A 27100-nucleotide genomic window follows, 5' to 3' on the forward strand; every position below is an offset into this window, starting at 1 on the left:
AAACTCAGAATACTGTAGTTTGGTGTCTATTGACCATCGTACATGAACCTCATATGTGCTGGATTATCAGATATTCTGGATTATACAAAGGTTATAAAACCGTATTGATCTGTCTGTATTATGAATAATGGTCACTCTGTATACAGAGATTCAGTCCACACTGTACGTCTTCCTGCAGAACAGACTAATGCAGACTGTCGTTTTGCACATTATTAATGGATGTTGTCTGTTCAGTTTGAAAAATCTTGTAAAATGCTCAGATTATAATCAAAAATAAAAGTAGAACTAGTCCCCTCACCGGCCCCCACTGCTTCTGATACCGCACCCGTTTTCATGTCCCAAATTGGTAGCATGTGACTGCTGCTGCCAATCAATGTCAGGACATTTGCTGGCGGAATTACAGACCAACAGGGGAATTACTACTTACATTTTTTTAACGATTTTTGAATCATAATAGTTTTTATTTTTATAGCGCCAACATATTCTGCAGCACATTACTTGTACAGACATTTAAAGACATAACAAATTAACACAATTCAACAGATACCTAGAGGAGTGAGGGCCCTGCTGCTATCAAATGTACACTCTATGAGGAAATATGGGCGACAGAAAAGGTAAAAGGTAAAAACTGCTTGTATTGTACAGTCCAGCCATTAATATAATAAGTAGGTATGCACATAACGCTGCATGAACCGGTCACCAGCCAGTATGTGTACAATACAGACAGAGAGGGACTACTAGGGACCAGATTTAGAAGAAAATGTTATGTGGGCAAAACTGGAATAGTTACTTAAGTGTGGTGCGGCGATAGGCCAGTTTATGAAGTGAGTTTTTAGGGCACGCTTAAAACTGTAGATATTGGGAATCAATCGATTTGCCCTGGGTAGTGCATTCCAGAGAAGTGGCTCAGCACGCAAGAAACCCTGGAGATGGGAGTGGGAGGTTGGGATTGAGGATGTTAGTCTTAGGTCATTAGTGGAATGGAGGGTACGGGTAGGGGGGTAGACTAAGACACGGGATGAGATACAGGGTGGGGATGAACTGTGGAGAGCTTTGTGAGTGAGACTGATAAGTTTATATTGGTCATTGTACCAGATGGGCAACCAGTGCAACAACTGGCACAGGGTAGAGAGATCGGTGTAGCGGTTGGCCAGGAATATGATCTTGGCTGCTGCAGTCAGGATAGATTGGAGAGGAGAGAGTAAGAGGGAGACTGATTTAGTAAAAAGTTGCTATAGTCCAGATGAGAATGAGTAACCGCTACAGTAAGAATTTTGGCAGTGTCTGAACCATCTTAATGAGAAAAAAAAAAAAATTGCCTGCAAGATACCGTAATCCCTTTAGAGGTTATGGACTTTTTCAAAAGCAATTTTTGGGTTTCATTAAAAATTTTGTACGGTTTCCAGGGACTTTGTTTAATTTGCGCATTTCTAGTTACAGAATAAACTGAGAATCCGTCTTTCTCTGAGAGTTATCTCTTACCTTCATTCGGAGCTCATCTCAGTTGATTTATGACCACATCACAGGTCAGCTCAACTTTGGTGTGATCTGTGGTCATAATTCAGGTGAGAGGAGCTCAGAAAAAGACAGAAAAGAATTACAAACGCCACGTGCAACGCAAAAATGTTAAGAGGAACTTGGTTTCTGATTCACCCTGCCCAAACCACAGGTAGCATGAATCAGAGCCTGGCTGCATGATTGCAGCCATATTATTCTCAGAAAAGCTCCAGCACTTCAGAATAATAATAATAATCTTTATTTTTATATAGCGCTAACATATTCCGCAGCGCTTTACAGTTTGCACACATTATCATCGCTGTCCCTCATGTGGCTCACAATCTAAATTTCCTATCAGTCTATGGAGTGTGGGAGGAAACCGGAGAACCCGGAGGAAACCCACGCAAACACGGGGAGAACATACAAACTCTTTGCCGATGTTGTCCTTGGTGGTATTATTAGATAATCCGGTCAGGGGCTAGACTGGACCGGCACCTTCCCTGCACCCGGTGATGGGCAAACCTCTCTCTTATGTGTACATGGGTACAGATCTGTCAATCACCTGCTGCTCTGCTGGGAGGAGATCTTTTAACTATATTTTCTATAAATTCCCGGAGCTAATATACCTGGCTGCAATCGTGCAACCAGGTTCTGATTCATGCTGTGACAAAGAACGTAACGCATCACTTTTTCCTTCTTCCAGCATGTGCTTCTTTTCATTATCATTATTTTAATTAAAAAAAAAAAAAAAATCTTAAGTTTTAATCTATCCCAGGAGCTTGGACAAGCAATTCTTCATTTTTTTCTGACTCAGGCTGCTTGTGGTATGGGCTGCATGAATCCAATGACGTGTACCCTTGAAGGAAGTAAGACTGCAAACATTATTTTTATCCCCAACTATACACATTTAAGAGCACAAAAATCTTTAAAGATATGTTAGATAAAATAGTATATAAATTATACTTGTCTGTGTGATATGTGGAGACATCACACAAGTACAAGTTTAAGCGATGAATGTGTTGGGCTGTATTTACATTTACATCATGATTCCCATTCATCATGGAAATCCAGGATCTATCGCACATCGGACACTGAAGCCACATGACGGCCGCCATTGTCTTCGGTAGAGGCATAATCATAGCTCCGCGTTCAGAAACACTTCCGCAAATGGAGCAGAATCTGCAACACAGGCTCCCACACCCTTTGGTCACACATTTGTTTGTTTTTTTCTCCTCAATCAGGATGCTTTATTCAGTTATTCAGCAGTTTTTGGTAGAAATATTACATTATCCTAAAATCTGCAAATCCCTGCCACTAATTGCTTCCACATATTAAATCATAAACTTTATTACAAACGCTGTAGCCAGCAATCTCCTTTTTGTCCTATTGTGCCCCATGATGATGCCCCCACTTGCAGAATATTTCTTCAGGGCAGGTGACGATCACTCACGAGCTTAGAAGCACAATTCGGATTCTAGAAATCACTTTTGCAGTTAGTTCTTGCTTCCCTTTTTGATGCTGCAGAAACTTATGGAGATTTGTTTTGTAGTTTAATAGGATAGTGGAGAATAGAGACCGTGCAGTACTGCTGGAAATACAGAGACGGCATACGGCGGAGAAGATCAGCGCTGAAGAACATGAGCTGCTTTATCTGCATCCACCTGACCCTTCGGATTTCCACATGTCCGATTCCAACCAGGATAAGTGACTTTTTATGTGACTACCGTGGTGTAGATACATATGAAGCATGGATAGTTGTAGTTAAAGGAATTTACAGGAAATAACATTTAACCATTGGGTACATTTTTGTTGTGATTTTTTTCCAGCAGTAAAAATGCACACAATTAGCAGAAAAAAAAAGGGAAACTTCCATGTTAAAATGTTTTGGGTTTTTTTATGCATCTTTTTCTATTTACCGTATTTCGTTTTTGTCGCTAAGCCTCATTTATCTCAATTTATAAAACGCTGAAAGAATTAACATGCAGTTTTGTTTTTTTTTACATCTCACAGGACAAAAAAACACAAAGAAAAAAATGCAACTTCTGATTGTGTTTTTATAAATCTCATTTATTTAATTTTGCTGCAACTGTAAAATGCTTCATGTTTCCATCCTAAAAGAATGGATAGAAAAAAGCTATGGATTTTCTGCAGTGAATTAACAGCTAGCTTTTCTGCTTTGAATACTTCATGCGTTAGTCACAAATTTTGTTGGCGGTTTTGTTGAGAATTATACCCTAAGTATTGCAAAGGTGAAGTCTGCAATGGACTCTGCACAATGAATTGACAGGCCAAGAATTTTAAAATCTGCATTACAGATCAATTTACACACAGAAAATATGTGCAATGTGTAGATGACATTTTTAACATTTTTTCAATAACGTGGCCAGTGTTGTGGTACCTTCTGATTTTTCACACACAAATATGCAAGGAACTTTTCACCAATTATAACCCATGTGCATTCTCTCATAATTTAAGAACGGTTTCGATTGCCTGCCGTTTTCAGTACCTCTACTTGCTGTCAGTACCTGGCAACATTCTGCATATGTAACGCTTCTCGCAGCTGGAAGTTTCCTACAGTCGTATCCAGCCTACACAATCCTCTGGACTCAAGCTGATACATTTTACTTATACTGATACAAAGTAGCAAATTACCCAAGCAGGCAAAATAAATGTTTAGTTTGGGCTTCATTCGCTTCTGCACTGTTATTTCTTCTTTACTAAACCGAACATTTTGGAAATTAAAAATACTGGAAGTTCTGGAGAATCAAAGGCGCCTGATAAAGTCCATTGATATGTTGGGGTTTGCCTGTTTTCCATTCATGTTTCCTAGTAGAGCTGTGAATAGTAATTACAATGATGATTTATTATTATCATGTATAATATATGGGATGGAAAAGGAGTTTTTCACGAGTGTGTGGCTCTGCTGCTGGACGTACAACGATCCTCAAGTAATTCAGTAAAATAGGGTTTTATTTGTCAAAGGGTTTTGTCTTGAAAAAGGAGGCGGTTCGTCTCTGAAACACGTTGACAAATTAAATCCTGTGTTACTGAAATATTAGTACCCTTGAGGGGCAGCACAGTGGATCAGTGGTCCTGGGTTCAAATCCCACCAAGGACAACATCTGCAAGGCGTTTGTATGTTCTCCCCGTGTTTCTGTGAGTTTCCTCCGGGTTCTCCGGTTTCCTCCCACATTCCAAAGACATAGTGATAGGGAATTTAGATTGTGAGCCTCATCAGGGACAGCGATGATAATGTATATAAAGCGCTGCGGAATATGTTAGCACTATATAAAAATAAAGATTATTATTATGCCCAGCAACACAGCCATACACCCGTGAAAAATGCCTCTTCCTTTCCAATTATGTGCTGAAGAGCCTCCTCCTGCACACGGGGCAACGGTTTCTGTGGTTCTACAGGCGTTTTTTTAGGGTCACAACCCTTCTAGGTGAGCACAATGCCTCTTCTTGCTTTTATGGTATCTATCGCCCTATGTGCACATCTGTCCCCATCTAGTACACATTCAGATTACAGAGCTCTTTGGGTGGGCAACTAGAACTGAAGCCCCTAAAGCTACCCCACATATAAAAGCTGTCACTGCACATCATTTAGATACCTATTTAATTATTCTATCGGAGCCCTCAGTACTGCAGCCTGGATATCCGCCTCCTACTGTAAACGTTATGCTTCTTTCTGAATTGTCCATGTGAAACAGTATATCCATCAGATAAGACATTCACTGAACTCCGCAACCTGACCTGGAGCACAAGAGAAAAGCACACAGAACTTGTTCCATCAAGCTGGATAATAGCCGGCCGTACTGCATCAATTCTACTGGTATTATCACAGAGTGCAAGAGGGCAGTAAGTCACACAACGTTTCATCTCTGCCTGAATCTAAACTATTGCAATCAGCAAACTATGAGAATTTCAGGATATTAATGTCCGGGAATATTCACTGGACCTTTCTCATTTCTTTTGCGAATTTTAGCTGTATTTGTTGGCACGTAACCCAAGAGACATGAAAACCTACATTTACATATATTACCTAGCACATGTGCTTTCTCCAGAGAAGCAACAGGTAGCAGGTAGAGCCATTATAGCGGGGTCCAGCAGCTGAGGACCCCTTTCTGGTGTAACATCACGATAATCATCTTTAATCCACACCTCTTTTCTGAGGTACGCTCCTTAACAATTGAGTAACAAAAAATGTCTGAAACCCGAAAATAAATCTAAGAGCTAAAATAAGCCATAGAAACGTTAAAAAAGTGACCTGATCTTCATGCAAAAAATGTTGGCACATTTTTTCACCTAGGCACAAAACCATTAGTAACTTGGGTCCATTAGTTGTGACCGCGTGAGCGATGGAGGAGAATATGTTGTAGTGACCAGAGGAAGGACGGGGAGAGGCGAGGGTAGTGAAAGATAGACGTGGAAGGCCACGTGTAGCACCACAGCAGGAGGGGTGAACACCACTATAACCAGGTCCTGGGGCCACTCGCTGCTGATGGAGCATATTGCAGGAAGTAGCCCCATGATTGTCACGCTCCCTCTGTGCAGGGATGTTTTATATCACATCCCATCATTGCATTCTATTTTGCTGGCGTATGACTTGTAAGAGTATTATTTATTATGGCTTGCTATCTCACAGAAGGGAAGAAGAAAGTTAGACCCTGTAATAGGAGATCTGTGCAAAGTGAAACAGATGCAAGATATGTGCACAGATTTGATTAATTCTTGGCAACCACATCTAGCAACACCTTGGAGACAAAACCATGTAAAGCCAAGCAGTGTTAATAATAAGGATTGTTTGCTGAGCAATCAGCGCTGGCATAGATATCACACAGCAGCACAGTCGATGGATGCTGTTTGTGACCTTCTCCTTGGAGACCAGGAATGCTCACAATCTCAGGTAGGTTCTTTATTTCCACCTTTAAAAAGTTGCCTGCTGTGGGTGCCTAATTATTTACACCGGTCTGATTCTTTCAGGAATACTGCCGAGATGTTCATAACCGTTCTGTATGGAGGTAAGCAGATATTAGACTGTTTCTACAAAACCTGAGACAGTTGGGTCGTGTGTACCGTACTTAGTGTTGTTAGATGCATCATTGCACCCATAGAAACCTCGAGGACTCTTCTTTACTTTGAATGTAAAAAAAAATGTGGATGAGACAAAATCTCATTCATAATCAGATTCAGATTTGTAAATAAATGTAAATGTAATATTCCCTGTGACGAGTAACTCTCCGTCCTCCTCTGATTTCCTCCGCAGAGAGTGAAGAGACACTTTTTAACATCAACTGCAAAGTTCAGCTTCTTCTGGAAAGTATCAAAAACTTATGTCACTATGAAAATGAAGGTATGAAGGGAACATGGAAGAAGAAGAATAGAACTGGAGCATTATAATATATAATAGGATACAGGAGGGAGCGTTATATATGGTATAATTGTATGGTAGGAGACAGGAGGTACAATAATCCTGTGTGCTATAATTCTGCAGTCTGATGCATTATGTTTATGGCACAGTGTATTGTGTTATTGTGCTGTATCGCAGTTTGGTGCATTACCATTTTTCTATAAAACTATGATGTGTAGAGAGATACTTCTTGACATGGTTCAGAATTGTCCAGTATTGCATTTGACATTATTTATCCTTTCCATAAATGTAGACCTAATAATCTTCACCATAAAGATTTTTGCTTTTTTGGCCTGTGCCCAAACTGAACCATGATAATGCTTGGTATAATTACCATTATCTATACTAGTCTCTATAAATGGTCATTACTTTTATATTGCAGGGGAAATAGAACTTGCAGATGAAGGTGGGCAAGTGAAGAATCTTCAGGAGAACCAGCAGCGCTACGCTAGTGAGCTCCTGGGTGAGAGGGAGACCTGCGTCCTGCTCGCCGTGACCAGTAAGTGCTGACACCAGTCTGAAAATCTGCCATACTGTGCCGAGACCAACTCTGATTTTAGCATGTTAAGTAATTTCATCAGCCCTCATCCGTTAACTTTCTCCTCTGCGTTCTGTGCCCCCACCTGCCCAATCGAGATGACTACCGCCCCTGTGTTCTGTGCCATAGCTGGACTTACCAGATAACCGCCACCGCACAGTCCATGACATCCGCAGCCTTACCAGATAACCACCACCCAACAGTGTATGATACCACAGTACTTTACCAGATAACCGCTGCCCCACAGTGTATGACTTCATTGGCCTTGCCAGATAACCGCTGCCTCCACGGACTGTGGCACCACCAACCTTACCAGATAATCTGCCTCCCCAAAGTGTATGACATCACTGGCCTTACCAGATAATCTGCCTCCCCAAAGTGTATGACATCACCGGCCTTACCGGATAACTGCCTCCCCATAGTGTATGACATCACCGGCCTTACCAGATAACCGCCGCCCCATAGTGTATGACATCACCGGCCTTACCAGATAACCACCGCCCCATAGTGTATGACATCACCGGCCTTACCAGATAACTGCTGCCCCATAGTGTATGACATCACCGGCCTTACCAGATAACTGCCACCCCATAGTTTATGACATCACTGGCCTTACCAGATAACTGCCGCCCCATAATGTATGACATCACCGGCCTTACCAGATAACCGCCGCCCCATAGTGTATGACATCACTGGCCTTACCAGATAACTGCCGCCCCATAGTGTATGACATCACCGGCCTTACCAGATAACTGCCGCCCCATAGTGTATGACATCACCGGCCTTACCAGATAACCACCTTTCCATAGTGTATGACATCACTGGCCTTACCAGATAACTGCTGCCCCATAGTGTATGACATCACCGGCCTTACCAGATAACTGCCGCCCCATAGTGTATGACATCACCGGCCTTACCAGATAACCGCCGCCCCATAGTGTATGACATCACTGGCCTTACCAGATAACTGCCGCCCCATAGTGTATGACATCACCGGCCTTACCAGATAACCGCCGCCCCATAGTGTATGACATCACTGGCCTTACCAGATAACTGCCGCCCCATAGTGTATGACATCACCGGCCTTACCAGATAACTGCCGCCCCATAGTGTATGACATCACCGGCCTTACCAGATAACCACCTTTCCATAGTGTATGACATCACTGGCCTTACCAGATAACTGCTGCCCCATAGTGTATGACATCACCGGCCTTACCAGATAACTGCCGCCCCATAGTGTATGACATCACCGGCCTTACCAGATAACCGCCGCCCCATAGTGTATGACATCACTGGCCTTACCAGATAACTGCCGCCCCATAGTGTATGACATCACCGGCCTTACCAGATAACTGCCGCCCCATAGTGTATGACATCACCGGCCTTACCAGATAACCACCTTTCCATAGTGTATGACATCACTGGCCTTACCAGATAACTGCTGCCCCATAGTGTATGACATCACTGGCCTTACCAGATAACCACCTTTCCATAGTGTATGACATCACTGGCCTTACCAGATAACTGCTGCCCCATAGTGTATGACATCACTGGCCTTACCAGATAACCACCGCCCCATAGTGTATGACATCACTGGCCTTACCAGATAACCACCGCCCCATAGTGTATGACATCACTGGCCTTACCAGATAACTGCTGCCCCATAGTGTATGACATCACCGGCCTTACCAGATAACTGCCGCCCCATAGTGTTTGACATCACTGGCCTTACCAGATAACTGCCGCCCCATAGTGTATGACATCACTGGCCTTACCAGATAACTGCCGCCCCATAGTGTATGACATCACCGGCCTTACCAGATAACCGCCGCCCCATAGTGTTTGACATCACCGGCCTTACCAGATAACCGCCGCCCCATAGTGTATGACATCACCGACCTTACCAGATAACCGCCGCCCCATAGTGTATGACATCACCGACCTTACCAGATAACCGCCGCCGCATAGTGTATGACATCACCAGCCTTACCAGATAACCGCCGCCCCATAGTGTATGACATCACTGGCCTTACCAGATAACTGCCGCCCCATAGTGTATGACATCACCGGCCTTACCAGATAACCGCCGCCCCATAGTGTTTGACATCACCGGCCTTACCAGATAACCGCCGCCCCATAGTGTATGACATCACCGACCTTACCAGATAACCGCCGCCGCATAGTGTATGACATCACCAGCCTTACCAGATAACCGCCGCCCTATAGTGTATGACATCACCGGCCTTACCAGATAACCACCACCCCAAAGTGTATGACATCACCGACCTTACCAGATAACCGCCGCCCCATAGTGTATGACATCACCGGCCTTACCAGATAACTGCTGCCCCATAGTGTATGACATCACCGGCCTTACCAGATAACCACCGCCCCAAAGTGTATGACATCACCGGCCTTACCAGATAACTGCCGCCCTATAGTGTATGACATCACCGACCTTACCAAATAACCGCCGCCGCATAGTGTATGACATCACCGGCCTTACCAGATAACCGCCGCCCTATAGTGTATGACATCACCGGCCTTACCAGATAACCACCGCCCCAAAGTGTATGACATCACCGGCCTTACCAGATAACTGCCGCCCTATAGTGTATGACATCACCGACCTTACCAAATAACCGCCGCCGCATAGTGTATGACATCACCGGCCTTACCAGATAACCGCCGCCCCATAGTGTATGACATCACCGGCCTTACCAGATAACCGCCGCCCCATAGTGTACATCACCAATTTTCTCCTCATTTCTCTCTCTCTGTGTCCTCCCATGCTGCTTCTAATTTACTAGTGATATAGAGGTGACACTACTATTTCTCCATCCTCAGGGTCCCCGGACTCCTCAGACATCATATTTACCCCATTACTGAATGATGACACCGTTGTAAATGCCAAGTTTCTAGGTAAGACTGTGGCTTATGATCTGCACGTATATCTGTAGAGGGAACAATCCATCATATGTCACATCTTCAAGACTGACTATATATACAAGACTATGTAGCTGGTATTTAAGGGGTTTGCCAGCTCCAATAAATGCCCATAGATTATTCAGCAGCTGCAGTCACGTCTGCAGATCAGAGGATCTATTACTGCATGTAGATTGAAGAGGAGCAGGAGATAGACGTTCTGGGAGACCGCGCTGCTGTGAAAAAGGAGCAGTTCCACGTGTGGCAATACTTCAAGTAGCTTTGATTAACGCAGTTCAGGTTCGTACTGAACCCTTTCTCAAAACGGAAATACATATGACATGTCTACCTCCTGCTCCTCTTCAGTGGTAAACACTTGTCTCCTATCCCTGGGATAAGTGATACATGGTGATGACCCTAACTCATCACCAGAATTGGAGACCGCTGTCCCCTGTGCCCCAACGGCACAACCTCTGTTCTCGAGAATTATCATCCGGGCCTTACACCTTCTATTCTCAACCATCACTCTTGATTAGACATCTAGATGCCATCTTGCATTTGGGATTAATAGGGTCCCCACGCAGTCAGAGAGAGTCTGAGCATTCATTTTGTATTCAGAGGACTGGTGATAAATCCTTCTGACCAAATTACCCCTTAAACTATTTTTCTAATATACTTTGGGTGTCAATTCAATAACATTTTCAAGAACTCTGCTTGCTGATAGTGAATAGGACCATTAGAAGCTGGTCTCTAGTACATGTCTAATACTTCTCGTAGTTACAGGTGGTCCACATGCTGTAAGGCTTAATGCCGAATCGCGTAGGTTTGCAATTTGCCTCCTGTGATATTTTAACTATGGAATAAGGGGTAGGTTTTAACCCATGGTTTGCCCAGCTGTATTCTCTACATACCTGTAAGTCCATTATAAGGCTTCCTTGCTGGCAATCAGCTGTGGTCTCTGCAGGACCCGGGGTGAGCCGACCCTCCCTCTACGTCTCCCAGTTACAGATTGACTACAATTTTATCCAGTCTAGATAATGTAACCAGGAACGTTCCCAGTAAGTAAAGATCTGGAAAATGTTGAGGAATTTACTGATTGTCATGGCGGAGTGTACAAGGCTGAAAATAGAAATCCTGTAAAGTTCCACAACTTGGAACCAGTGGACAGCAGCTCGCTGGAGGCTGGACCCAAACAAAGTGCCATAAGTCACCTAGCAAGAAATAAACCGGGGCGCGGGCTGAGAAATGCCACATTAAAGTGTTGATTCAGTGACTTCACCGTCTGTAAAACTTAACTGCAGAAATATGCCAGAAGTGATGGGGCGAGAAGTGTTCTCAGCATTGCCATGGAGGGCACCTGAGATCTGCGGGCAGATAACAACCTGCCGGTGTTGTGCTTTGCTATAGTTATTATTATTTCCGCTTCCCTTGCTTTTTCCTGATAATTGCTGCGAGATAATCGGCTGCACTTGATGACTTACTACTTATTACTTAACCCCATGTATTCATCACTTTCAGTTTTTAGCGTTTCTTTCCCTAGTTAAAATCAATGGTTTCTTTGCAGTTTTGCTGCTCTTGTTCTTTGCATATTCTCCTTATTGCATTGCTCCAGACAGGTTTAAATCTGCGCTCCTGGACTCCTGGACAGGTGTCATCTTGTACAATCCACTTTTAATGTGCAGTTACTTACATTTTTCATAGCAAAGTTGGGAAACTGGGGAGAATCCAAGGACTCCAGTCGTAAGCTGAAAACCAAAAAGTCTAACAGAAAAGGCACCGTAGTGATTTCCACTTCTCCTGAAGGTAAAATGCATTATGGCGCTCTTTGCTTCATCCGTTGTCTTGAGAAGGGGCGTCTAGGAGTCAGACCCTTCTATTCATTAAGAGTCACATGCCTGATAATGAATTAGGAGCGTCTGACAAGTTGCTTCCGCCTCTGTCAGAGACAGAAGTAAGGAACAGCACAGCTCATCATGAATTAGATTTGCTGTGGCAACATTCATCCACCTCCGCCCAATTTGGCGACAAAGTGAAATATTTTGCACATATTCAGGTTGCAAAAAAGTTGTGATCCACACCGCTTGGTAAAGACTGCAAAAATTACCACTACTTATATCTCTGTATGGTGGATTTTAAAAATATATATACATAGAAGAGAGACTGTAAGGTGGACACTTTTGTGTTGGTGTCAGGTCCTCCATGAAATTAGATGTTGCAAGAAGGATTGAAGAAAAGTAACAGACACCAGTGGAATTGATATATATATATATATATATATATATATATATATATATATATATATATATATATATATATATATATTATACTTTTTTTTTCTTACAGTTACAGGAAAGCAGAGCACATCTATCCGAAAAAGATCCGTCAGATCGTGAGCACGGTGCTTCTGTCCTCTAGATTGCTGCCTCTGCCAGATGAAGACTACAAATACATAGTTTAGATTTCTGGAAGAGATTGTGTCATTACTGTCAGGAACGTTCACTTACTTTCACTCAAAGCAGGTACGCAGAGCAACTCTGTGGAGGTAGAGCGGAGGGTATTCCTCAAGATGTGGGTTGGGGACAGGTTTTAGGCTATGTTCACATGTGGCAGAAAATCAAGTGCATTCTGCAGCGGATGCAGGATTTCTGCATTTCCTATTTAAACATTAGGCTAAACAATCCTTAGGATGGGTCATCAATACCCGATCAGTGGTGGACCGACACAGAGCCGGAAGAGCACAGCGCCATACACTGTGTAGTGGCTGATCTCTGTTACTACACATCAGATCACATTAACTTCAGTAGCAGCAGATGATCACACACACACATACAGAATAATCTGTCCTATCACACGGGGGTTTGTGATTGAGCAGAAATCAGATGACAGGTTCCCTTTAAAATCTGAAAGTTTTACCCATTGTCGCGAATCCCATCGGGATCCCACCAATGTGTCACGGTTCACAGGGAAGATAACTTTATCATCCCCACCAATTTGTCACGAACTGGGGTTGTTTGGTTGCCCCTGGTTCCTTCTGAAGGGGATTTATCTATATCCCAGTTCTGGCTTGGAACTTGCAGCTCTCTGGCGCCCCCTTACCCTCAGGTCAGTCAGGGAACTGCACCTAGGGTAATTAGTCACCAGAAAGGCTGCCTGCTATGTACTTGCTATTGGGCACGCTGCAGCGAGGGCGACATAACTACTCCCACACAGGCGGGAACAATAATTATCAATGCCGCCGGTCACATACATAAGTAATAAATAATTCTAATGATCAATGACCGTTTTTCTCAGACTGAGAACATACGACCGTGTGACCCGAGCGTTGCTATCCCAGCATCTACCATAAATATACTCACAGTAGGTCTGCTACCAGCAATGTAAAAAATAAAAGGAAAAAAAAATATGGCGGAATGATGATGGTTTTATTTATTTGCTTCTTTTGTCCCCCAAAGTAATATAGATAAAAATTTAATGCTAATACATATGTATATGGTAAGTATGAAAACTATGGATGAAGAGCTGGACTTACCACTCACAGAATGCTAATTTTATCCCCTTAATGATGCATTTTTTTATTTTTGTACTTTTAGTTTTTGTCCCCAAAACTTTCCAAGACCCTTAAGTCTTTAATTTTCCCCATTCATATGAGGGCCTGTTTTTAGCAAGACATGTAGTTTTGAAAAACGCTGTGTATTTTACTATATAATGTATTGAAGTGCAAAAAAAAGTGGGGTGGAATTGACAAAAAAAGGCAAACTTTTTTGGGGTTTTGTTTTTATGACATTCACTTTGCGGTACTATTGACCTGGTAACTTTGTTTTATTGCTCTGGTTTATGTTGATTATTTTAATACCAAATATATGTTTTTTTGTTTTGCTATTGTAAAATATTTTTTAAAAATGCTTTGTGTTGCTCATTTTCGATCTCTTTGTTTTTTCCTTTTCTTTTTTGGAGCTAAAGTAACCAGACAACAGTGATTCTGCCATTTTTCCCCTCTGTTTTGATATTCACCTTATGGGATAAATATTCCTATGTTTTATTAGTTTGGACAATTTCACACACGACCATAAAAAAATTAATTACTTTTTTTGGGGGGGATTTTGCGATTAGACTTTTGAGAAGAAAGAAGGGTTAAATTGACCAGTTTTTGAACAGTTTGAATTGTTTTTGTTTTGTTTTTTTACTCATTTTTATAAGTTCTCCTATGGGACATGAAACAGCAATCGCTTGATCGTTTGTACAAAACAATAAAATACCTCAGTATTATGGTGTTTTGTACAAAATGATGATCCCTTTTAAACCCCAGACATAAAACTTCATAGACACTGGGGTCTTTAGTGCACTATGAGTAGCCTGCTATCGTACCACAGGGGGCCGATATGCAACAATGGGGACACCCCCATTTTCTAACTGCTTAAATGCCGCTGTCATGATTGACGGCACCAACTAGGGGTTAACTGCTCCATCTGAATAGCAAGACTTCTTGAGTGATGCAGCTCTCCCTAGAGTCTTCTCGTCAAGAAGCAATAGGACATAGTGCTTTAATTCACAGACGTTTATAGGAAGTGAAACCTCTCCGTAGTTCAGATAAATAATAGATGAAATTACATTTATGCATGAGCATGAACTCTCCCCACAACCAAGGTGGCACCAGATTGTTATCAGATTGATTGGAGCGTAATAAGAGTCATGTGTTCACCTGGTATTAATGATCGCTCACTCTTTTGTCGCCTTAAGAGGTTTTCACAGACAATTAACAGGTTTGTATAAAGATGTTAATCCAGTTATCCCAGACACGTTAATGAACAAAGCCGGTAATGCCGTCGGTACGGCCATCTCGACCTCGTGAATAAAAGATGAGTACACTCGAGAACTTTGTAAGCGCCTCCTTCCACAAGGAAAAATGATCAACTGAGCAGCTTCATGATCATCATGAACTCGCTGCCTATGAATGGTAACATTGAACAATTCTCTTAAGGTGCCTTTTTGACTGTTAAAAGGGCCTGCGTAAAAATGAAAAAATTGTGGGATGAAAATCATACAAAATTACTAATACTGCAGGACCCCATCAACCAAAGGAAAAAAAACAGCCCTATAAAAATTAATTTTATTCATATAGCTAAAGAAAATTTATATATGGAAGATAAAAATGCTAAACAAGATAGTTGAGGCATGGAGTCGGTCTATGGCTTTTTCTGTCAATAATCTACTTCTTCCTGCCCTGCTGCAGAGGTTGGCACCTTAGTTGCAATATAAGTAATGGCGCCCCCACTCTTCGTCCTCTGACCCTGGTATAGTCCCTAATTAGCCCTATACATATGCAGTCACTGCTATCAGTCAGATGTATTGAGTGTAGAGAACGTATGTATGCCACCCCAAATACTGTTTGGTCACAGTCGTTTGTAACAAATAATACGGTATACTCGATTATAGATTATATATGCGCCATGTTCCCTGTCACTCAAGGCTATAACTTCTGAGTGAAAATACATTAAAGTTCTTATAAGTGGGTAAAGTGCATATGTGCCCAGTGCAGACAAGACTACAAGGACCTGTGTGACCAACGCGTTTCACCTCACTTTGTCTTGGAGGTTCATCAAGGGAAGAAGAAAGAGAAACCCTCAGTCCAAAAGTATTGAAGGACATAAAGGCCATGTCACCCAGCTCAACATCAGTGCCACAACTGGTTCCGGCAGTGGTTACATACAGTGGGGAAAAACATGTTTAGTCAGCCACCAATTGTGCAAGTTCTCCCACTTAAAAAAGATGAGAGGGGCCTGTAATTGACATCATAGGTAGACCACAACTATGAGAGTCAAAATGAGAAAACAAATCCAGAAAATCACCTTGTCTGATTTGGCAAGATTTATTTAGCAAATTATAGTGGAAAATAAGTATTTGGTCATTAACAAAAGTTCATCTCAATATTTTGTAATATATCCTTTGTTGGCAATGACAGAGGTCAGACTTTTTCTGTAAGTCTTCACAAGGTTGGCACACACTGTTGATGGTATGTTGGCCCATTCCTCCATGCAGATCTCCTCTAGAGCAGTGATGTTTTGGGCCTGTCGCTGGGCAACACGGACTTTCAACTCCCTCCAAAAGTTTTCTATCGGGCTGAGATCTGGAGACTGGCTAGGCCACTCCAGGACCTTCATATGCTTCTTTCGAAGGCACTCCTTCATTGCCCTGACGGTGTGCTTGGGATCATTATCATGCTGAAAGACCCATCTGCATTTCATCTTCAATGCACTTGCTGATGGAAGGAGGTTTGCACTCAAAATCTCACGATACATGGCCCCAATCATTCTTTCATGTACACCAGTAGCATAGCTACCGGGGGGGGGGGCGCAGAGGGGGCCATCGCCCCGGGCCCGGTGCTCAGAGGGGGCCCACCCGATAACTGGCGATACAGTTACCTTCTGCGGCAGAGGAGCGAGAATCGATCTCCCTGCTCTGCCGCCCGCTATGGGGCCCCTGAGCAGGCCGGGGGGTGCCGATGCCAGTAGTGGGCCCCCCGCCCGTCACCTGCACTGCGCTCCTTCTCCCATCATCCCCCTGTCAGCGTCTGGCATCACCGACGCTGACAGTGGGCGCGATGATGTCACCACCCGGCGCCCGCTGTCAAAAGATGAGCGGGAGATCGGAGCACCGCTGGAACAAGGAGGAAGAGAGGTGAGTATTTATTTATTGTTTTTTTATAGGGGCTGCGTTATACTTCAGGATCTGCCTATAGGTGGACTGCCTTATACTTCAGGATCTGCCTATGGGGGGCTGCCTTATACTTCAGGTTCTGCCTATAGGGGGGCTGCCTTATACTTCAGGATCTGCCTATAAGGGTGCTGCCTTGTACTTTAGGATCTGCCTATAGGGGGGATGCCTTATACTTTAGGATCTGCCTATAGGGGGGCTGCCTTATATTTCAGGATCTCCCTATAGGGGGGCTGCCTTATACTTCAGGATCTGCCTGTAGGGGGGCTGCCTTATACTTCAGAATCTACCTATGGGGGTACTGCCTTTTACTACAGGGTCTGCCTATGGGGTACTGTCTTATTCTACAGGGTCTGCCTATGGGGTGCTGCCTTTTACTAGAGTCTGCCTATGGGATGCGGCCTTTTACTAGAGTCTGCCTATGGGGGGCTGCCTATATGGGTGCTGCTTTATACTTGCGAATCTGCCTATGGGGTGCTGCCTTATACTACAGGGTCTGCCTATGGGGTGCTGTCTTATACTACAGGGTCTACCTATGGGGTGCTGTCTTATACTACAGGGTCTGCCTATGGGGATGCTGTCTTGTGCTATAGAGTCTGCCTATGGGTGCTGCCTTGTGCTATTGAGTAGGCCTATGGGGAGTGCATTATACTATATGGAGGCTTATGGGGAGTGCATTATACTATATGGAGACCTATGGGGAGTGCATTATACTATATTTAGGATGATCTGGTGCATTATACTATATGGAGGCCATCTAGTGGGCCATCATACCATGTGGAGATAACAGTGAAGGGGCCATCATACAGTGTTGGAGCCATCAAACAGTTTTGGGGCTACTAAGGGGTCAGTATACTGTGTGGGTGGTACTATACAGTGAGGGGGCATTATACTGTATAGGGGAGCTGTACAGGGGGGCAGACTAGGGACATTATTAAATGTAAAATAGGCACTTCTTGTTATAGGGGATCTCAGGTTACTGTGACTATCAAAGGGGCACACATGGCAATATTACTTTCTAGGGAGCAAAATGTGGGCACAATTTTCTAGGGCACTTGCACCCGGCATTACTATATTATAGGGGGGTGCTTTAGAATTTAGAAGGCACAGAGAACCACACAGCAGGTACAGTAATAGGGACACATACGGCAGCAGCGAATTAGTATTGGGGTATCGGGCAGTAATATGGACATATACGGCAGCAGGGGCTCAGTATTGGGGTATCAGGTGCAGTAATAGGGACACATATGGCAGCAGCGGCTCAGTATTGGGATATCAGGGGCAGTAATAGGGACCCATACGGTAGCAGCGGCTCAGTATTGGGATATCAGCAGGATGAGGAGCTTGTGCAGGTTTGGAATACATGGTTATGGCTGGAATATGAGAAGTGAAATGTGTCTTTGTTGTATTCTCTGCAGACGAGTCCTGGCTGGAAGAAGTTGTCATGTCGGTCTAGGCCAGATGGAAAAGACGGGAAAAGTGAACGATTCTATCAGAGAACGTCAGTGGTAAGTCATTATCTGTAACTGTGCTGTGATCTCTTATATGTTCTGTGGGACTAGTATCTACCACTGACCATATGGTGGTAATATCCATGTTGGTCGTTATATAGAAAGTATCTTCAGTAATAGCACGGTCATCTGCTGAGGTTCTCCACTATTATGGTGCGTCACCGAATTGTAATGAAGGTTACCGAGTTAGGGGCCCACTCAGAAGCTTCGCCCCCCCCTGAACCAAAACCCTAGCTACGCCTCTGATGTACACGGATCAGTCGTCCTAGTCTCTGCAGAGAAACAGCCCCAAAGCATGATGTTGCCTCCCCCATGCTTCACTGTAGGTATGGTGTTCTTTGGATGCAACTCAGCATTCTGTCTCCTCCAAACACAACAATTTTGTTTCTTCCAAGCAGTTCTACTTTGGTGTAAGAGGGTGGTGCTGTTATGGACAGTAAGAAACACGCTGTCACTTTAAGAGGCTGCACCCCCTTGTCTGGTGTGATGGTATGTTCTGCTTCCCCCCCCCTGCTCTTATAGTTGTTATGAACTGGTCAGTGCTGTGTGCCGGGGTGGAGCTGAAGCAGCGTGTGTGAGAAGAAGAAGCTGCTAGAAAGAACAGAGAGAACTGTGTGCTGTGTTGGCTGCAAGAAAGATTACACAGCTTGAGACGAACTGCATTTGTGAAATAGACTTTCCCGGTTACAGCAAAGGTGGCTGTTCTGTGCTAGTTGGTGAAGCCACGAAGATACTGAGAAGGGGACTTACAGTTTCCAGGAGCATCTCTAGTATTCAGAAGCAAGGAGAAGACCACGCTCCACAGAACTGACAGGAATCCGTGCGCACCACCGTTTTGGACTTCTGGGGGCCCCCTGGGACTGGACCTGAGTCCCCAACATCACCGTGAGTCTGTTCCTGTATGGTGCACCAGTTAGGGCCTAGTGCAGGCTTCAGTAGTCAGTACACGGTAGCCGTGTGGCCTGCTTAGTAAAGGCCAGGGAGGTTATACATAGAGTAGCATCGTTATTGGTTTTATTGTTTAAAGTTGCTTGTGAGACAAATTCTAAGTCTGTAAATTGTTGGAGAACCGTGCTATTTTACGGACAAGATTACTTATTTATATTGTCTTTTGCTATTGTTAACCCCTGTTTGCATCTTCCTCATTCCCTTCATTCCTTGCCTCCCAATAAATCTACCCTTTGTTGTTTGCACCTCATCTTGTGTTCAGTAGTCTTCCTGCACAGTGGTGGTCCCCCGGCCGTCGCTTCATTGGTTTCATCAGACCATATGACATTCTCCCAATACTCTTCTGGATAATTCAAATGCTCTAAAGCAAACTTCAGACGGGCCAGTGCATGTACTGGCTTAAGCAGGTGGACACGTCTGGCACTGCAGGATCTGACTCCCTGGCGTTGTAGTGTGTTACTGATGTAGCCTTTGTTACGGTGGTCCCAGCTCTATGCAGGTCAATCACTAGGTTCCCCTGTGTGGTTCTGGGATTTTTGCTCACCGTTGTGATCATTTTGACCCCACAGGGTGAGATCTTGCGTGGAGGCCCAGATCGAGGGAGATTATCAGTGGTCTTGCATGTCTTCTATTTTCTTATTATTGCTCCCACAGTGGATTTCGTCACACCAAGCTGCTTGCCTATTGCAAATTCAGTCTTCCAGGCCTGGTGCAGGGCTACAATTTTGTTTCTGGTGTCCTTCGACAGCTCTTTTGTCTTCACCATAGTGGAGTTTGGAGTGTGACTGTTTGAGATTGTGTACAGGTGTCTTTTATACTAATAACAAGTTCAAACAGGTGCTATTGCTACAGGTAATGAGTGGAGGACAGAGGAGCCTCTTAAAGAGGAAGTTACAGGTCTGTGAAAGCCAGAAATCTTGAATTTTTTTAGGTGACTAAATACTTATTTTCCACCATAATTTGCAAAATAAATCTTGCCAAATCAGACAAGGTTATTTTCTGGATTTGTTTTCTCATTTTGACTCTCATTGTTGTGGTCTACCTATGATGTCAGTTACAGGCCTCTCTCTTCTTTTTAAGTTGGAGAACTTGCACAATCGGTGGCTGACTAAATACTTTTTCCCCCTCTGTATATTGGAACTAGGGAGTCAACCCCTGCAGCGATGTAGGGCCAGAATCCGCATTATATAAGCCCTAGACCCCTTCATACCTCAACTATCTTATGTAAATTAATTATAGTATTTATATCCTCTGCATATATACATGTTTTTGTTCTTAAATTGTAGGAATTAGAGTTATTTTTTATTCAAAATAAAATCTGATTAATCTAAATGAAAAATACAGGTGCAACATTGGCCCACAGGACTGCAGACTGCTGAAAATACCCTTAATCACCACTCTAAATTAAAGGGTCACAGGAGCAACCACACTGCCTCCATGACTTTAGATACATTAAAGGTTATGTTGGTGCACTGTCAGTAGAATTAGTGAGGATGCAGTAATTAAAAATAAATACCTTTTTATTATAGGGTTTTAAAAAATCACAGACTGATTTTCGGCTCCGGACCAGAGGTAAGTAGTCCCCACCAGAGCATTAGAAGAAAAGTCATTATCTCATCACTGATGATCTGATCCTAAACTATCACTAGATAAAAGGGTGCGGACAACACATTTTCTGCTCTATTGACATCTGCCGAATGCCAAGCAGCAGGCGGCATTTCTCCCTTATACAACACGGATCACTAATGCTACACTTACTCTGCTCATCATTTGGCAACCATAACTATGGGGAGATCAAGTGTCCAAGGTTTCCCAAAAACTCTTGTCCAACTACTGTCCAGTTGGGGAGAGTTGCTGGTCAGTCACGGCCTTTTGTGGTCCACTGCAATGATAATGGATGACTGGTATCCAGTATATGAGCCATTACAATGTATTTAGGGTAAAGTGGCCACAAGCTTTTCCTGCTTGTCCAGAATTGTTTTGAGGAAACAGAGATCTATAGAGGAAGCAAATCTACAATAGAGACGGCTTCATAGTCCCCTACCAGCAGGACTGGCTAAAACCTCTCATACCGTAGCCTCAGGCCATAATCATCAGTATCAATTACTCCCAGAAGTACCTTTTGTAAGGGGATTGCCTGCACCAACCACTGTGTTGCTCTTCTGATAATTTAGGAATAGAGTTACTTAAAGGGTCCCGATGGACTAAACCACAGATTGGGCCAATGAGGACCTGTCTCCTCACCTGGAATGTCTGGTTTAGTAAATAGGCTGCTGTCAAATTAAAAAAAGCAAATGTGCTCTAAAAATAGTAGTGGATAATAGAAGCTGACCTGTGCTTCTATATGTGAGGTTTAGAGTGTGCTCCTCTGTATTAGATTGGATTTCTTCACCAAAAGCTCGCCAAATGCCAAGTCCAGGTGCCTTGTGTCCGTGCGGAGTACTCACAAACAATGCGGGTAGCGTTCCGACCGGGACACGTCTGCTCTCCGCTTGTCTGAAAAAATCTGCCACCCTTGCCTGTGTGACGTCACAAAAAACTGCAGGCTCTCCTTCTGGAGAAAAGACTACCGACTGTTCATCCAACGCGTTTCTGAGGCTCCAACCTCCTTAGCCAGGGATTACATTCACAGTAGGTTGCCGGTTTAGATTGATGGGTGTCTCCGCACATTGGTTGAAACGGGATTTGTATTATTAAAATGCAAACTGTTTTATTTAGCTGTTTAGACCAAATGGTCTTAATTTACTTAATGTGAAGATCCAATTGCTCTCGGCTCTGGACATTTTATTTATATAGTTTCCTCCTCTCCAATGTTCCTTTATATTTTCCATGCCTCAAAATGTACTGTACTACCTGTTAATTTACCATTATGTGCCACTTTATAGTGACATGACAATGGATGTCCAGGAAATTCTCTTTTTATGTTATATACAGTGGGGCAAAAAAGTATTTAGTCAGTCAGCAATAGTGCAAGTTCCACCACTTAAAAAGATGAGAGGCGTCTGTAATTTACATCATAGGTAGACCTCAACTATGGGAGACAAACTGAGACAAAAAAATCCAGAAAATCACATTGTCTGTTTTTTTTATCATTTTATTTGCATATTATGGTGGAAAATAAGTATTTGGTCAGAAACAAAATTTCATCTCAATACTTTGTAATATATCCTTTGTTGGCAATGACAGAGGTCAAACGTTTTCTGTAAGTCTTCACAAGGTTGCCACACACTGTTGTTGGTATGTTGGCCCATTCCTCCATGCAGATCTCCTCTAGAGCAGTGATGTTTTTGGCTTTTCGCTTGGCAACACGGACTTTCAACTCCCTCCAAAGGTTTTCTATAGGGTTGAGATCTGGAGACTGGCTAGGCCACTCCAGGACCTTGAAATGCTTCTTACGAAGCCACTCCTTCGTTGCCCTGGTGGTGTGCTTTGGATCATTGTCATGTTGAAAGACCCAGCCACGTTTCATCTTCAATGCCCTTGCTGATGGAAGGAGGTTTGCACTCAAAATCTCACGATACATGGCCCCATTCATTCTTTCATGTACCCGGATCAGTCATCCTGGCCCCTTTGCAGAGAAACAGCCCCAAAGCATGATGTTTCCAGCACCATGCTTTACAGTAGGTATGGTGTTTGATGGATGCAACTCAGTATTCTTTTTCCTCCAAACACGACAAGTTGTGTTTCTACCAAACAGTTCCAGTTTGGTTTCATCAGACCATAGGACATTCTCCCAAAACTCCTCTGGATCATCCAAATGCTCTCTAGCAAACTTCAGACGGGCCTGGACATGTACTGGCTTAAGCAGTGGGACACGTCTGGCACTGCAGGATCTGAGTCCATGGTGGCGTAGTGTGTTACTTATGGTAGGCCTTGTTACATTGGTCCCAGCTCTCTGCAGTTCATTCACTAGGTCCCCCCGCGTGGTTCTGGGATTTTTGCTCACCGTTCTTGTGATCATTCTGACCCCACGGGGTGGGATTTTGCGTGGAGCCCCAGATCGAGGGAGATTATCAGTGGTCTTGAATGTCTTCCATTTTCTAATTATTGCTCCCACTGTTGATTTCTTCACTCCAAGCTGGTTGGCTATTGCAGATTCAGTCTTCCCAGCCTGGTGCAGGGCTACAATTTTGTTTCTGGTGTCCTTTGACAGCTCTTTGGTCTTCACCATAGTGGAGTTTGGAGTCAGACTGTTTGAGGGTGTGCACAGGTGTCTTTTTATACTGATAACAAGTTTAAACAGGTGCCATTACTACAGGTAATGAGTGGAGGAAAGAGGAGACTCTTAAAGAAGAAATTACAGGTCTGTGAGAGCCAGAAATCTTGATTGTTTGTTTCTGACCAAATACTTATTTTCCACCAGAATATGCAAATAAAATGATAAAAAAACAGACAATGTGATTTTCTGGATTTTTTTTTCTCAGTTTGTCTCCCATAGTTGAGGTCTACCTATGATGTAAATTACAGACGCCTCTCATCTTTTTAAGTGGTGGAACTTGCACTATTGCTGACTGACTAAATACTTTTTTGCCCCACTGTATGAGGGTAATGAAACAGCAAAGACCTGAGTATTCTATCCAAATAGATGCCGCTATTTTGTGTTAGGGAATCAATCCCTGCAACAATCGGACGACCTTTATGGACCTTAGGCAAGGCGTAGAAAGTCGGTATCATGGGATAATTTGGTAACATAAATATCAATTCATTGTCTGAAATAAGGTCTCTCTCTTTTGCTTGGTCCAAAATGCTCATCAATTCCCTTCTATTGTAATAATTATAGGGGATAACTCAGGAGACTTTGCGTGGAACAAGACAACTACAGGACACAGTTTTATAAGTGGTAAAGTCTATATTATCACACGGTGATTCAAACAGGTGCAGAGAGAAACTCAAGTCCAAAACACTTGGTGCAAATATCAAATGCAGCTCAGCAGTCTATAGGAAACTTCAGAGGAAAATGCAATCATACAGAAAGTCTATGAAGCACAGTTATTCTTGAGGATACTTGACACAAATAAGTCCTTGCTTAGTCCAAAACACAGATAGATATGCTTATAAGGCAGTTCAAATAATATCTTCGCTCAACCAGGGAGGTCTGGGTAATAGTCTCAGGTTCTTGCAGAGCAGAAACAGCTTACATGTCCAGCAAATGCAGATGCAAGTAAACACGAGCAGCAGATGAAGGAGGATTACTGGAACTGGTGTATGCAGCAGGAACTCAGAGCAGAGTAGCAGGATCACCACACAGGTTCACAGGAGCAGGTATATAGCCAGGGAGTCACCAGAGGTCAGGAGCTGGATGCAAGGCAGAATACTCTAGCACAGACTGAAGGCTGGGGTGGAGTTTTATAGCAGGAAAACACAGTGCACATGAGACCAAAGACGCCATCTTGGAAAAGGGCAGTAATGCACAAAAAGGTAATAAAAAATGTTCAGAGTCCTGAAATCTATACTCATGAGTAGGATCCTCTCTTAGCACTTCATATGTATCAAGTTGATGCAACAAGGAGTGACACATTTCAAGATATCCCTAGTGATCCATGAGCACCAAATTACCACCCTTGTCCGAGGCCTTTATGATCAAATCACTATTTTCCTCCAATCTCTCTAGTGACAATTTTTCACTCATAGAAAGATTAGAATCACCATAACCAGGAATTTTACACAGGTCCACTTCCACCATTTTAAGAAAATGTCCACACTGGTAACCTCATTTATAGGAGGCATCCTAGAGCTCTTATTCTTCAAACTGGTGAAAGGACCTTTACCATGGTGTTGCTCATTTTCTCTTAAAAGGCCTGTTAGAGCCTGAAGACCCTCAATGTCATCCTCTGATAATCCCAATCTTTTGCATTGCTCAAGATCATGTTGTTGGAAAAACAGTTTCCACTTCAAATTACAATTAGCAGTTGAAGGAATTTGTTGGCACAAAGTTAAGGCCCCTTTGTAGAACAGAATAGTCATCCCCAGAGAGTACAAATGATGATAAATTAACAATCTAGCCCTGGTTTAGAACGGACTTCTCCTCAAATCGTATCCCAAAGTTGGCACCTTGTCCAAAAAAGACTGATGATGAAGATGAGCATGGCATATTCCTTACTGAATTTGCTTGACAAGGTGACAGTTTTCACACGTACCTGAGACACACACATAGACCCATTCAAGTGAATGGGTCTGTGCACGTCAGTGCATTTCCACGGACGTGTGTCCATGGGCAAAATACGCTGACATATCAGTTTTTTAGTAGCAGCACAGGTCACAAATCATCCCGCACATATGCACACTGATTAAAAACGGATGACAGCTGTGTGTCATCAGTTTGACACGTATCAGCGAATGAAAAGCAGTGGTACTGTTATCGCTGTTTCCCAGCGCCGGGTGCTGAAGACAGCTCTAACCATTCTCCCTTGCTTTGCCTGTGATCAGGGGAGAATGTTGAGAGTTATATTCAACTGATAAAAGTGACAGCAGGTGGCAGCTGGTGGGACTACTACAGCAACCAGCCTACACCTGCTGCCGCTGATAACAGTGAGAGCAGGTGACACCTGATGGGAGTATTCATCAGCCGGGGCCTGCGAAATAAATACATTAAAAAAATGGCGTGGGTTCCCCTGTACTTTTGATAACCAACCAGGCAAGACTGACAACTGCAGGCTGCAACCTTCGGCTGTCAGCATTAGCAAGGCTGGTTTATCAAAAATAGAAAAAATAAAATAGAAAAAGTAACATAAAATAGTAAAATAGCTCAAAATAACAAACACACTTATACTCACCTAATGCCCATTCCACTGAAGCCATGGTCTCCCGTAAAAAAAAATAAAAAACAACCATACCCCTCATCTGTCCGACATTCTGTCCCACTCTATAAAACATGCATGGGATAAATAGTATTCAACCTGGCTGAAAACCATTGGAAAAAGGAGCTGCTGCGAGAGCAGCATCAGTGACCAGCGGCGACATCATCAAGGTTACCCCAGGTCACTGAGGCTTTGTTCCCAGCCAGACCTATGAACTGCGATGACCTTGGTGAGATCACCGCTGGTGCAGTGAGAAAGACTCACGGTGCAGCTGTGAGTTCACCACAGTTTACTGTGAGAAATTTCTCACTGTATACAATATATGTGCGATGTGTAAAGCAACAAAAAATTATAACCCAATATTCACAATTGGAACATTGAGACATTTACAATACAAACACATATCTTGTTACACTAAAGGAATCATATATTGCATAGTGTCCATGCCACAAACACTATGTAGGGAGAGTGAAACAGGAACTAAAAATTAGAATGAAAGAACCCATACAGTGGGGCAAAAAAGTATTTAGTCAGTCAGCAATAGTGCAAGTTCCACCACTTAAAAAGATGAGAGGCGTCTGTAATTTACATCATAGGTAGACCTCAACTATGGGAGACAAACTGAGAAAAAAAAATCCAGAAAATCACATTGTCTGTTTTTTTATCATTTTATTTGCATATTCTGGTGGAAAATAAGTATTTGGTCAGAAACAAACAATCAAGATTTCTGGCTCTCACAGACCTGTAATTTCTTCTTT

General features: G+C 43.2%; 2 protein-coding genes across 12 annotated transcripts in view; both read left to right on the forward strand.

Annotated features, from left to right (window-relative positions):
• The window catches only part of LOC143764221 (uncharacterized), a 321683-nt gene extending 317498 nt beyond the window's left edge, over window positions 1–4185 (forward strand). For all 9 annotated transcript variants that reach the window (XM_077249606.1, XM_077249602.1, XM_077249607.1 and 6 more), the window contains one exon: window positions 3047–4185. In XM_077249606.1, coding sequence (XP_077105721.1) covers window positions 3047–3205 — 159 coding nt within the window. In that variant the 3' untranslated portion in view covers window positions 3206–4185. The remainder of the gene's footprint in view (window positions 1–3046) is intronic.
• Window positions 4186–6048: 1863 nt separating this feature from the next.
• LOC143764223 (uncharacterized protein CXorf65-like) overlaps window positions 6049–27100 on the forward strand; it is a 37022-nt gene continuing 15970 nt past the window's right edge. Inside the window, exons 1-7 of one of the 3 annotated variants that reach the window (XM_077249613.1) lie at window positions 6049–6406; window positions 6484–6521; window positions 6767–6853; window positions 7293–7409; window positions 10298–10372; window positions 12077–12178; window positions 12719–14288. In XM_077249613.1, the coding sequence (XP_077105728.1) occupies window positions 6357–6406; window positions 6484–6521; window positions 6767–6853; window positions 7293–7409; window positions 10298–10372; window positions 12077–12178; window positions 12719–12768 (519 nt within the window). In that variant the 5' untranslated portion in view covers window positions 6049–6356 and the 3' untranslated portion in view covers window positions 12769–14288. Of the gene's footprint in view, window positions 6522–6766; window positions 6854–7292; window positions 7410–10297; window positions 10373–12076; window positions 12179–12718; window positions 14289–27100 lie in introns of those variants that run through there. The other 2 variants (XR_013213110.1, XM_077249612.1) reach the window with 2 other exon arrangements.

The sequence above is a fragment of the Ranitomeya variabilis genome, chromosome 4 (genome assembly GCF_051348905.1).
Source record: "Ranitomeya variabilis isolate aRanVar5 chromosome 4, aRanVar5.hap1, whole genome shotgun sequence".
NCBI lineage: Eukaryota > Metazoa > Chordata > Amphibia > Anura > Dendrobatidae > Ranitomeya > Ranitomeya variabilis.